Source organism: Furipterus horrens, unplaced genomic scaffold, assembly GCF_987537825.1.
Source record: "Furipterus horrens unplaced genomic scaffold, mFurHor1.1.pri manual_scaffold_8, whole genome shotgun sequence".
NCBI lineage: Eukaryota > Metazoa > Chordata > Mammalia > Chiroptera > Furipteridae > Furipterus > Furipterus horrens.
This window is the reverse complement of record NW_028327178.1, coordinates 16,504,195-16,517,968: the sequence shown is the minus strand read 5'-3', so window position 1 is coordinate 16,517,968 and position 13,774 is coordinate 16,504,195. Positions and strand designations below refer to the sequence as shown.

General features: G+C 48.9%; 1 protein-coding gene across 1 annotated transcript in view; it reads left to right on the top strand.

Moving 5' to 3' along the window:
• The window catches only part of MAPK4 (mitogen-activated protein kinase 4), a 135,838-nt gene that overhangs the window by 82,874 nt on the left and 39,190 nt on the right, over nt 1-13,774 (top strand). Inside the window, exon 2 of the mRNA XM_090285493.1 lies at nt 8,961-10,404. Coding sequence (XP_090141619.1) covers nt 9,859-10,404 — 546 coding nt within the window. The 5' untranslated portion in view covers nt 8,961-9,858. The remainder of the gene's footprint in view (nt 1-8,960; nt 10,405-13,774) is intronic.

Sequence of the window (13,774 nt, the reverse complement as noted above, 5' to 3'; positions counted from 1 at the left end):
CTCAAAGGCAGGAAAGAAGCAAGTGCAGGGCTTTACACATTTATTTTCTAATCCTCCCCCAAGGACATGCTCATTGATTTTAGAGAGGGGGGAACGGAGAAACATCTATGTGATGGAGAAACATTGATCAGTTGCCTCTTGTAGGTGCCCCAACCAGGGACAAACCTGCAACCTTTTGGTTTATGGAATGATGCTCCAACCAAGTGAGCCAGACTGGCCAGGGCCAGTGTATTACAAATTTGAATTTATGAACAATGATCTGGAGTGTGGTACGTCTCAGAATGTATTTGTTCTGCCCAAAGATGATTACTTATTATTGAGTAAGTTAGGAATTAAGCCCTGGGTCTATAGTATAGACAATGAAGGAGTCCCTGTCCTTACTGAGGTCTCTTCCAAGTCAAACACTGAAGACAAGCAATTAAACCCGAAACAAAAAGGGAGGAAAGTGACATGCGAGGACAGGGAGACAAAGCCTGACAGATAAGCTAGCCTGGAAAGGGAAAGGAACAACAAGGAAGGCTTCCTGGACAAAGGGGCATTTAAACTTAGATCAAAAGACTAAGTAAGAATTAGCTAGGGGAAGATGAGTGGTAACAGCATGTGTGCAGGTCCAGAGTCAAGGGAGAACATGACACTTTCAGTGACAAAGACGTTTTGTATGGCTGGTGAGCAAAGGCTAGGAAACCATGAGATCAGAGGCTGCAGAAGTTTAGAAGGCATGTCAATTTCCAAGATGACTTAAGAGAGCAAAGTAAATCCTTCTCCAAAGAACTGGGAAAACTAAACAAAAACAAAAACAAAAGCAGGCACTCAAGTATGAGAGGGGCTGGGGGTCTACAACAGGAAGCCCCCATAGGAGATGACAGATAGTGAGCTGGTATTGGAACCAAGGCTGGATTAGGACCCGGCTCTACCTCCTTTTTGAGTATAATGTTGAGGAAGTCACTCCAGTTCTGCAAAATGGAAGGACAAGGAGAAAACAGGCGCCTACTGTTCCCAGTGCATGTTTATTCACAGGGAGGAATAGTTACCCGTACCTTTCAGAGTTGTGAAACGTAAGCCAAACATGGTTGAGCATTTGTGACCATGCCCAGCCACCTAGTAGGCTCTCAGTAAATGCCAGCTGAGTTGGACTATGTGCCTGAGGAATAAGGTGGGGGCTTGGTCCCTGAAGCCAGGCAAGGGCCCAGGTGTAGCAAGGGAAACGGGAAGGGCGGGAGTCGTGCTGTGGATGCAAAGAGGCTCTGCCCCAGTGCCAGCTCCAGGTGATTGGCAGAGGCTCCGGGGCTGCTGTTTGAGAAGGGTTCTGGCTTTCTTGTTCGCCAGGAAAGAAAGGTTATCAACGTCTGCCATGGGTGCAAGATGGATCAATAGTAGTACTTATGACACATATTTGCCATTTCTGATCTACAAGCAAGAAAAAGCAAGAAAACTTAATGCTGTGTCCTTTGGCTACACAGCTGGGATCTTTTAGCGTCCTACCATGGGCTTACCTTGCAGGTAGGGAGTAAGTGATCCCATGTAAGGGCCCCAAAGTTTGGCAGGAAAGATCAGGTCTAAACACTGAGCTCCTCAAGGGTCAGCGGCTATGTGCTTTCCCACGATAGCTTATTAGATCTGGGCTCCCAGAGAGGAATCTCCAAGTTCAAGGAAGGCACGGGGGCCTGGGGGCACTGTACAACAGGGGAGAAATTAAAGGTGTGAGCTCTCTTTTTGAGAAGCTCAGTCCCTGGCGGGAACCTTTGCCCTTTAGAACACAGTCCAAACAAAGCAAGCCCCACCTTATTTAGCCAGTCAAGTCATAACTGTCCTGATTTAGATTTTGAAAGAAGCCAACATCTCCTGCGATCCCAGGTTTCCTCCCTTAAAAAAGAGAGAATGAGAAGTTTACCCTTGGGTCCACAAAGGTCAAATGTAGGAGTTGTTCAAACTCAGAGGAATTGAAATGCTGGCACGCACAGGCTCCTTTGCACACCTGTGACCTAGAGGTCTGACATCCAGGCTCAAGCCTGGGCAGGTGTAGCCTCTGCAGCCTATGCTGTTCCCATGGCGACCAGCACCCATAGTTCACATGCAGGGACCCAGACTGTCCTGTCTCCCCAGCTCTGCTCTGATGTGAGCATGGAGCTCCAATGAGGCTGCCGGAATTCTCTGTGCTATTTCAGTACTGTTGGGAGGCCTGGGAAGTCTTTGTTCTCCCTGACTGGTTATGTAATTTTCAAGAAAAAAGGCAGAGCAAAGACTGCACTGAACACTCCCAGAGTTTGCTTTTGGGGGAGGAGGTAACACCCCCTCTCCGGGGCCTGATACTCCTGCTGCTCATGTTTTCTTCCTGCCTTCAGTACCTCTCCTCTCACCTCCTCACAGTGAGATCAAAGCAACAGGGTTCATGTTCTGGAGGAAACAGAGAAGGAAAGCAAGCCAGGGTGGGTGGTATTGCTGCCTCACAGGGATGTTCAGACATTGGCACATCCTGGGGAGGATTCTCACTGGGGCCCGGGGGATGAGACTGCTCGAGACATTGGTTTTAGACTAAGCAGTGCTTTTGTCTCAGGTGGGTCGCTGTCCTGCCGGCTTCTGTGTGAATGGGTTACCCGGGACCTCGGCTGGGAGAGGTACTGGGCATAAGGGTCACGGGGCACAGGAAGTGCCCCCTGAGCTCATGAGGCACTTCACTATTTGTTATTTTTGTGGTTCTTCTCTCCCTATAGGAAAATGAGCTCCTGGAGGTCAGGAGTTATGTGCCCTACATCTCTTTATTTCTCACAGGGACCAACCATGGACCCTAGCTAGTTTCTATCATTAGATAATTCAGCCTCAAGTTAAAAAAAAAAAAAGACAGTAAAAATGTTTTAACAATTGGGCACGATGATCTCATTTAACAAGAAAGCTGGAGGTAGGTGTTTCCAGGCTTGGCTCAGCTCCTGAACAATGTCTACAAGACCCCAGGCTCATCTGCCTACTCTAGGGTGCTGGCCTTTGTCCCCAGGTTTGAGTTTTTCCCCAGATGGTCTCAACATAATAGCTGTAGCACCAATATCACTTTCCTCCTGAGGCCACCCATGGCACATTCCTTTAAGAGTTATCGTCCAGAACTAGATCAGGTGACCACCCGTACACCAACCACTGCCAAAGGGGAATTGAATTACCGTGATCTGCTTCAACTCATGGCCCTTAACAGAGATGGATATGGGAGATACCATTGGCCTTTAGGATTTTGGAAACATGTGAGCCTGTCACAGCAACCAGGAAGTGCTGTTGGCACTGAGTGGGTCAGGACCTGCTTAAACTTTCAACCACAGAGCACTATACAGCTCCACAAAACCAATTACTCTTCTGCTCAGATGTCAACACTATCTTGGCTGGAAGCTGCTGATTTAGATCAGTGGTTCTCAACCAAGGATGGAATCCTTGCCTCCTCCATGGGTAGGGGTTTTCAAAGTTTAGGGACATATTGGTTGTCACAATTAGGGGTTGCTACTGGCATCTAATAGATAGAGGCGAGGGAGGCTGCTGCACCCCCTCCAGTGCACATGCTAGCCTTGCAGCTAAGAACGATCTTGCTCAAACTGACAGTCGTGCTGAGGTGGAAAAACCCTGGTCTGGACCCACCAGAGTCATCCTCGAGTTGGGCTCAGCTGCCCGACGGCTGACCCAGACGTGGCCTCTGTTCGTTCGGAGGAAGTGGGAATGGTTCCTGGGTTAATGGCTAGTGTCAGCTATAGGGCCTCTGTGAGTCAGCCAACTGGCAAATGCTCAGCTCAGCTCACCTCCAGTGGCCAGTCCCTGCAGCCTCGGCCTCCTGGGTACCTGAGGTTGACAGCTGGAGAAGTCAAGAAATGGTTAGAAGGCAAGGTTATGGTCGTTTGAACACGGTGTTATCTGTTTTTTCCCCTCAACTCTTACTCTTATTTCACTGTTCTGTTTCTCAGTTTCTCTCCACAAAGTGAGCTTATTAACCGTGGCCTCCACACTGGAGTTGAATACATGCTGAAAGGTGGCTGCTTCTTGCTTTAATTTGAGAAGTACCACAAGGTGGGCCTACCCCAAACTTGTCCTTTGCTAGGCCGGGGAAGTCACACTGGGCCTAGGTGGTTCGTGGTGAGAGTCACTCACGTGGGCTCGAACCATGTGTTATGACGATGGGAAGTGTGGGCTTTGGGGTCAGACAGACTTGAGTTTGCATCCCAGCTGGTGGTGTGCCTGGGCAATTCACTTCCCACTAAAGGCTTTGTGGGAGAATGATAGCCACCTCATAGGGTTCCTGTGAGAGCCAACTGAAATAAGGAGGCAAACTTGGCCCAGGGTAAACCCTGAATTAGTGTACTTACCTCATCTTCAGCATGTCGTCTCTGCCACCTCTCCAGAAAGCCTCTGTTAAAATCCAAGTGCGGTTTAGGGGGGAGGTGCATCAACAGTACCATCCAATTGCAGAACTAGAAGGTAGCTTGTGAAGAGCAGGGAGCTGGGCCCTGAGCGCAGGAAGCCTACAGGTGAGCTTCACTAAGTCCGGGGTCCCAAGCTCAGGGTACCTCCCTGGAAGGGAAGTCCTGGGATAGTGCCACCATGAGGGGCAACGGGAGGACTGAGTCCAGGAGGGAGGAGATGGTATAGTAAGACTGGAAAGGAGCCTGGGTTATGCTACCCTGCAGCGCCTACTCAGGAATAAGCCAGAGGAAGTTCCTACCCAATCTAGAGCAGGAGTTGGCAAATTACAGCCCCCAGGGCAAATCCGGCCCTCCACCTATTTTTGTAAATAAAGTTTTATTAAAATGCAGCCATGCCCTTCACTCAGGTATTGTCTGTGGCTGTTTTTGTGCTACAAAAGCGGGGTTGCGTGGATGGGCTGAGTAGTTGAAAAACAGACTCGATATCTTGCAAAACCTAAGCTGTTTTGTCCTCTGGCCCTTTATGGAAAATATTTGCTGATCTCTGGCCTAGAGGGTGTCATGCATATGGACTGTAGTGACTAGCATCACAGACCTTAGAGTTACACTGACCTGACTCTGAGGTGAGTGGTGTCATCTGGAATTGTGCAGTGCCCAGCCTGTTCAGCTGTAAAGAAATAGCAGCCCTGCCTGAGAAGGGTTTCCTGCAAGTTTTTGGGTGCTCAGGAGAGGGAAGAAAGCAGTGTCTTGGAAATGTCAGCACCTCGCTGGAGGCCATGGTTCCTGCTGAAAGTCAACAGCATGAAGTTTGGGAGGATCTGAGCAGGCAGAGGAGGTGAGTCTAAATTTAGACTTTCCAGGGCTGCTTTGTAAACCAGAGCCCCAGGAATCTCAGAAAGGGACAATTGGCACACACCATCTCATCTCTGGTTTGCCTCCACATGTTAAAAGGTTGGATGCGTGAGAGGATAATTAATTGGCCTCAAATAAGGTATTTCTGGAGAGTCAGTGAGAAGTTGGTGGAGGGATGAAGCTCCATTGTTAGGAGTCCTGGGGTAGATATTTCCATTCCTGTGTGTGCTTATGACTTTCACCATGACATCTTGGGAACCTGGGTTACCCTTGAAAGGGTTAAGTACCTTCTTCTTGCTGGGTTTTATTTGAGCACAGCTGAACCGATGACCTTTCTTTCTCTCAAGGTGAATGCCATGTCCCTGGTTGGAAGTCACATTTATGATTCAGAGCAGCTCTGAGCCACCAGCTCCAAATGGAGACTGGTTGTGCTTCTCCCTGAAGCTGCATCGGGCCAAGAGCTGCCATACTCAGTCCTCTGCCCAGGTGGGCACATCAGATGCCAGCTCTGGCCCTCTCCGGGATGGATGGGCCCACACCTCTCGGTATATCACACAAGCAATGACCTTGGGTCAGTGGACCCAAGACTTCTTAGGTGACAGGTGTTTCGCAATCAGTGGTAAAAGACAAAAGTTTGACAGTAGAAACTGTAGAGGAATTATAGAAAGAAACTTAGAAAATAAAGAGGCTTGAATAAGAGCAAACTCAAATGGGAACAGAGAAGTGGTTGGACAAGGGCTTCCTGGGTAGTGTTGAAGTTCTGAGAGGCAGCGTCTAAGCAAGAGACGATGTGAAGTGGGTCGAAGTTCAGGAAGACTGGTTTGTCCGAGTGGTTGGGGCTGGTTGTGGGACGTGTCCTGCTGAACACGTTGCGTCGGAGCAGCAAGCACAGGAAGGGGAGGCTGACGGCCCAGGGAGCGGGGGCGTCACTGCGGTTCCTCGGGGGCATCCAACCCACAGTTATTTTCTAAGTGCTGCTTTGAGCCGGGACTTCAGCTTACAGTCTCGTTGGGAGGTGCCCAGGTATACAATTTCAATGACAGCCCCAGATGACATACACCCGAACACTACAGGAGTCTGGGAAGGGGAAACATGTCACCAAGGACTGGGATGGGTGTGTCCAAGGAAGTGAGAACTCATCTGGATTTACTTTCAACAAGTGGGGAGGAAGCAGGAGAACAGTTTGGGACCTGGGAAGGTGCAAGCAGGGAAGCAAGGCAGGGATTGAAAGGTACATTTAAAGGCCCATGAGGAAGGTGGAGAAGCTGTGCAAGGTGACATGGTGCCTGCCCACTGAAGATGACAGTGTGTTGGGAAGACCTCTGAGACACAAACACACACACACACACACACACACACACACACTCAGACACACATGCACATGCAGGGAAGATAGGCCCTCCACCCTGTGAGAGGAAAAAGAAAGAGTTTTTAAAAATAAATAAAGCACCTCTTAATTATTCACAGATTATCCGCATTGCAGCTGATCTCAGACAAATCCTGCTTTCAGCCTGCTGGTGATGTCATCTCCTCTCCGCTTAGGTGCTCTTGACCGGCTCTGTTTACAACCCCGGGAGAGCTGCAATGGGAAGAAGGCTTAAGTCTCTCCTCTTAAAGCAAAATAGATCATTGCGTCTGGTTGCTGTGCCCTTGAAAACCAGACCAGGCCTGCGCCCGCAGAAAGTGAAAGGAGCTCCAACTTACTTTCTGTTACCTGACTTGGGCAGCAGGAGGCAGAGGAGGGATGGAGCTGGGCACTGGGGTGCCTCTGTTGTTCCCCTGAATTAGATATCTGGGTGGATTTCACCAGCACAGAGGGTAGGCTGGGGCTCAGTGGGGGGTCCCTCCACCGACTCTCATTGGCTAGGAATCCCTGAACACAGTGAATGCTATTCATCTATCATTTCATCAAATGTTTATTGACCCTGTCTGTGCTAGAAGCACTGAGCTGGTATTCTCTGAGCCTCGGTGTCCTCATGTGCAAAGTGAGAACTTTGTCTTTCTGTGGAGGTGCTGGCATGTGGGGGTGGGTATCGGTTATTCACTGATGGAGGAGCGTGGCAGGGTGGCCCTGCCCATTAAAGGCCAGCAGTGACTCCTCCTCAAATGAACCAAGGAGGGCAGGACTATCTTCAGTTAAGGACCATTGGACCTGTTTGCTACAATTGCTTCCCAGTCTGAACTTCTGCGAGTCTATGATTATTTTGCTGCTGGGCCCAATAAAAACACACAAAGAGGAATTGCTGAAGGTTTGACGAAACACCAGAATAGTAGGTGCATCTTATTTAAGTGTAAGGAAATTTTCAACAACAGCAACAATAGGTAACATCTTTTGAGCAAGTACTATGTTCCAGACCCTTGGCAAATTTCTTTCATTGGAAGTTTTTAGGGGGTATCTGATTACGTACTATTTCATATTATCTGTGTCTTCTAACTTGCCTTGTTAATTTCAGAGCACTGACTGTTGTTTTTCTTCATTTATCATTTGCAGAGATGTGTAGAGTTCAGATATGAAAGTATCCCTGCAGGGGACCCTGCAGTGATGGAAATAAAGAAGGAGCTAGATTCACTCCTTTGCTTTGGATGCAGTGTTTGTTCTTTGTGTGTCTGTGGACTTCATAAACTTATTAATCCTGGCACTTCCTTAGAAGCTATGATATTATTGCCTTTATCTCAAAGGTCTGAATTTACACTGCTAGTTTTGCTGGTTTGTCCCCCAACTTGGGTCCTATGCCTGTAATTGGAGTGGGCGGCCACCAGGGAGCAGTCAAGGTTAGATTTGACCCGTTGCTTTGAAGAGCTAGGTCCCCATCATTGAAAAGAATACTGTGCCAGTCCTGGTGTCATGCTAAGAAGTCTGTGCCCTGGTGCCCTGGCTGGGTAACTAAGTTGGTTGGAGTGTCATCCCATATACCAAGAGATTGTGGGTTGGATTCCTGGTCAGGGTACATACCTAGGTTGCAGGTTTGGTCCCTGGTGAGGGCATGTACAGGAGGCAATGCATTGATGTTTCTCACTAACACTGATGTTTCTCTCTCTCTCTCTTTCCCTTCTCTCTCTCAAATCAATAAAAGCATCCTTGGATGAAATTTAAAAAGAAAAAGAAGTCTGTGCCCTGGGTTACTGGGCAGAGAGTCCCTTGATTAGGGTGGCAATATAATTTCCTTCTAATTTCGTATGTGTGCTTATGCCACCTACATGGGAAGCAAGAGATGCAGTTGTAATTAAATTGCTAATTTGAATATGGTTATTAAAATATTCAAAGACATTAGGAAAAGAAGGAAGAAAAGGGGCTCAAGTGGAAAAACAAGATTATTGATCCTTTATTTTTCTGTCTGCAACCAGTTACTTTTTACTCTTCCCAGCTAATTAATGCTGATGTGTGTTTGGAGAGTCGAAAGAATGAATTTCACAAAGGTCGGAGCCGATCATTCCCACCTACCATTTGTGAATGTTAACCTTGGGGAAGCAAGCATTTACAGAAAAGGCACAGCATCTGACCATCTTATCAAATCAGTCTATCTTCTCTCTTCCAGGGGAGCGCTGCACACAGCAGGAGGGGCGGCTGGGCAATGCAAAGCCTGGAATCCCCTGAGCAAGCAGTGTTTCAGCCGGCTGGACAGATCAAATAACACTAGGGCTGGTTAACAAAAGACACGCAAGTGGGAAGGTGTTGGAAACCAGAGTGTGGAAATTTACCCAATGTTCTTTCTTTGACAGGGAAGGAGACTTGATCTGAAGGATGTCGCATTTCTGCAGCCTCTCTGAGCCCAGCAGAGCACAGTCTCATTCGAGGTGGCATGGATGAGGGGGTGACGGAGGATGCTGCCCCCAGTGAAGCCTCCAGAGGAGCCGGGCCTGGCAGCTGAGTGCCCCTGGGATTTGGGACTTGGGGTGTAAGTCAGTGTACAGCTCACACACACAGTGCTTGAGCCTCTCCGGCTTCCTTCACTTGCGTTCATCGGGCTGGTTTGGGTTACAGAGTCTAAGGTGAGCTGGTAGAAAGTGGAGCTGGCAGAGGTAGAAAGAAGCCCCATAGAAGTCTCCAGAATCCATTGTTGGGGTCCCTTCCTTCTGCCTGGGACACAGAGAGCAGCAACCAAGCTGACTGGGGCTGTGATACAACCGAAACTTGGACCATCGTCAGTAAAGGAATACAGCTCAGCGAAAGCACTGCAGCCTGAGGAACATTTTTAACAAAAGATTTAAAGGGGAGAGTTTTTGCATCTTTACTTTTGTGGTCTGTTATGATAGACAACTTGACGCTCACATAGATAATGAGACCGGTTTTTCTTTCCAAGATGCTACATTTGAAAGAAACATGAGCCATTGTAAGTGTGGAGGAGGGCTTGGGATCCCCAGGAGCTGGTGGGCAGCCCTCCCAGTGCAGATTAACAAAACAGTGTGAACCTCCGGCTTCTGTGGCTCAGCAAGCATGGACATGTGCCACTCTTGTCTCCGGAGAGCTGGTGGCAGTGACATCACCATAAGAAAAAGCATCCCTCAGCTTTTGAACTTGACAGAATGAAGTGTGCTGGGGAAGCCCCTGGCTGGGACTTGGCCTTTCCTGCCTGCCCCTTCGTCACACGGGCAGCCCCCGACCACCACTGAGCCAACAATGGCCGAGAAGGGTGACTGCATTGCCAGTGTCTACGGGTATGACCTCGGTGGGCGCTTCGTTGACTTCCAGCCCCTGGGCTTTGGCGTCAACGGGCTGGTGCTGTCAGCCGTGGACAGCAGGACCTGCCAGAAGGTGGCTGTGAAGAAGATCACCCTGAGCGACGCCCGCAGCATGAAGCACGCACTCCGGGAGATCAAAATCATCCGGCGCCTGGATCACGACAATATCGTGAAGGTGTACGAGGTGCTGGGGCCCAAGGGCACCGCCCTGCAGGGCGAGCTGTTCAAGTTCAGCGTGGCCTACATCGTGCAAGAGCACATGGAGACCGACCTGGCCCGCCTGCTGGAGCAGGGCACCCTGGCGGAGGAGCACGCGAAGCTCTTCATGTACCAGTTGCTCCGAGGGCTCAAGTACATCCACTCGGCCAACGTGCTGCACAGGGACCTGAAGCCTGCCAACATCTTCATCAGCACGGAGGACCTCGTGCTCAAGATCGGGGACTTCGGGTTGGCGAGGATCGTCGATCAGCATTATTCACACAAGGTACCTCTGGCTGGAATGGCTGATAGGGGAGGCCCATGGAATCCTCAAGAATGCTCTCAATGTTTGAGAGCATATTGAGAGTGCATTCCTAGCCCCATGGGAATCAGGGGGCTGGGGGCTGTGTCTGGGGGAGGGTGCTAGGAAGATCACTGGCCTGGAAAGTTGTGGTTGGGGGAGGTTCTGGTTCCTGATCTTGGCTCTGCCTTATGGCCAAGAACAGTAACTCCCGTCCGTGCAAGAGGGGGTTGGACTGGTTTATTTCTAAGATTTCTTCCAGCTCCAAACTATGGCTTTAACATTGTGCAGTTGGTGAATTTGCCTCTCGGATCCTCTAACCACCTCCTCTCCCTACTGCCTGCTCAGGACTCCTGATGAGGCTTCTCACCACCCCTGTCTTATGCTCCAGTTCATCTTGCCTCCTACTTCCATCAAAGCCAACCCACCTTTTGTCCCGTTCTCTCTGTCATTGGACAAGGGGCACAAACAGTTAATCCAATAGACTCATCCTCAGTGTCCGTTGTCCAGCAAATGGCTTAGCTCTCTCAGGTCCCATGATGCCCAGGCCCCTGGCTGTGATAAAGTTATGGGTGTCTGGATGGTACTACTGAGACCCCATGTGGTAGGTGGCTACATGCTCCACCAGCGGCAGAGATCAGAGCTGACCCGACCATGTACCGGTAGAGATACTGACATACCCCCAGACTGCTTCTTACCTAATGCACTGCTCCCTTCAGGAGCTGGGAGTCCTCTGAAATTCTATTCACCTCACCCCATGGTTCCTGCTGCTTTGGGGGAGCCTCTGAGTAGTTCAGCCTGAGCACATGTCACCAGGTACCCTTCCCCAGAGCTGGGGAGCGGGGAGGTTGTCACTTCTGGCCTCCTGTCAAAACCTTTGTGCCACAGATTTGTATTAGAATGAAAACATTCCCTAGGAAGTAAGTGCACCATAAACTGTTATCAGCCAAGGAGCTAGGGTAGGTTATGGAAGGAAAGGGTAACTCTGACCTTGAACATGCTCCAGCATACCATTTGCCTGCAGCCAGAAGATCACAGGTGCATAGAAGGGCACTGACCTGTCTGGTGCAGCTGCAGTGGGAGGGCGTATAGGGGAGAGGGAGGCAGGGCTCCCTGTCTCACCTTCACTGGCTGGAACTTGGACTCCAGCCCTGATTTCGGAGCCCAAATCAGCTCAGCTGGCTCTAGCTCCTTGGTGCCACCTTAACCATGAGGTTGCCCTCTGCTCCCCAGGCCGTCTGTCAGAACTGACAGCTGACTCCTCAGGCAGGAATGTCCGTGGCAAACAAACAAACAAAAACACATACAAACACACACACACACACACACACATCTTCCTGTTGCCCTGTGTTGTTTCTACTTCTCTTTCCTCTAAGGAGCAATGACTCCAAGCAATCGAACCAAAATTTTAACTCAAATCAGTTTTTATTGTGTAATAGAAGAGTCCATGACACTCTTATTTCTGGGATGCACAAAACTCCCTTCTGGACTGGATTAAACTAGCACACTGGGAACAATAATAGGACCTTCCTTGATCACAGAATCTAATGAGTGAAGTATTGTATTACAGGGAAAGTGCTCAGAACAGTTGTTTAGGAAAGTCAGGGAAGGTGATTTGGGGAGGCAGGGCGGCCAGCAAATATTGGCCATAGTAATGAATCCTAGGAGGTGCTCAGTGTGAGGAAGTATCACTGTGTGAAGAGGCAGAGGCCTTCTGCTGGGTGCTAGCTTGGGACATGGACACTCTCCATCTGGGACCCTCAGTTTCCCCATCTTTGACATGGGTGATGATATATGCTCTGTCTGTCCCACTGGCTGTGGTTATGAATCAAAATGGAGCATGAATGGAAAGCTCCTTGGAAAGTAGTGAGGACCCCATCCATTCATTTCTTGAGTGCACACTGGGCTCAGGCCGAGTGCTAGGATCTGAGGAGGTTCGCTGACCACCTAGACTAAGTGACCTTTACTCCTTTACTTGGGGCAGGAAGCCACTTCTTTGAAAGGGACTTGCATTTTCCTGATGCAGAGGAATTTAAATGCTCTGACTGACTCTCCTTGGGCTCTCTTCAATAAAATTAGCTATTGGAGGTTTAAAAAAAATCATTGGAGCCAGTCACAAGCCCAGTAGGTGTCCACATGAATCCTGTGTTTGGTGGGGGCCACACGCCTCTCCCACTTCCTTTCTCATCTACCTTCTGCTTTTAGCTTCCTCCCTTCTCTTCCCTGAGTGATGACGGAAGGCTTTATATTTGGTGCTTTTCTTCATCCAAAGTGCATTGACATCAGTTCTCATTAAATCCTCATAATGCTGGGCAGCATTTAGGAAAAATGGTCCATTCCAAAACAGAGAACTGGCTTTCTCAAGGGCACTTGACCAATGGTGGCCAAAGGGGCACTGCAGCGTGTGCCTCCTCGTGTCGCGATGGATGGTCTTTCCGTGCAGGCTTTCTGGATCCCCAGTTGGAACTGATCTTTCCTTCCTCTGAATTTTCATGTCACTTTCCCCCCATCCCATAGCCCAGGTCTCCTAGAACTGATGACCGTTCTCTGCTTTGTCTTATGGGGTTGTGTCTTTTGTGCTATCCAAGGCTGAGAGCCCCTTGGTTCCTGGTGGGCCATCTTATGTTTGTCTTGGTTTCATCCAGGGAGTCTAGTCACTGTGCCTGGTTGATTTGGTTGGCTGTCTTGAACAGATGGGAGACTAGTCACTTACCAACTCATTACAGGTAGGAAGCTAGTTGAGTTCATTGACCCCATGTGGTTAGAGGTTCGACTCTCAGAAAAAGAGCACATATAAAGGAAAGACATTAAAATGTATACCTTTTCCCTGGCCAGGTAGCTCAGTTGGTTAGAGCGTTGTCCCTATACACCAAGGTTGCAGGTTCCATCTCTGCTCAGGGCACATACAAGAATCAACCAATGATGCATAAACTGGTGGAACAACAAATCAATGTCTCTCTCTCTCTTAAATCAATACATAAAATAAAATAAAATGTATACCTTCAAAACTTAAATAGATGAAAAATTAATGTACAACTTATGCATGTATAATGAAAGCTAATATATAAAACAATTATAATAGAATCAGAGGGAGAAATCAAAAGACAGCACATAATTCTTCCAGTCAGTGGATTGGTTTGGGTCAAACTTGCGCGTGTACTCTTGCTGGTGTACATGGGGGATGATGTTTACCTGTGAGCTGCTCTCAATTTGACCCCCTCCTAAAGTTTTTTGGATTCTGCCTTGAAGAGACTGTGCTCACCTGGGCTGCAGTGAGTGCCTTGGTGTAAGGTACAAAAAAGAAGACCTTTTTTCCAGGCTGACTTAGCTTAGTGCCAGGGACAGGCTTCATGAT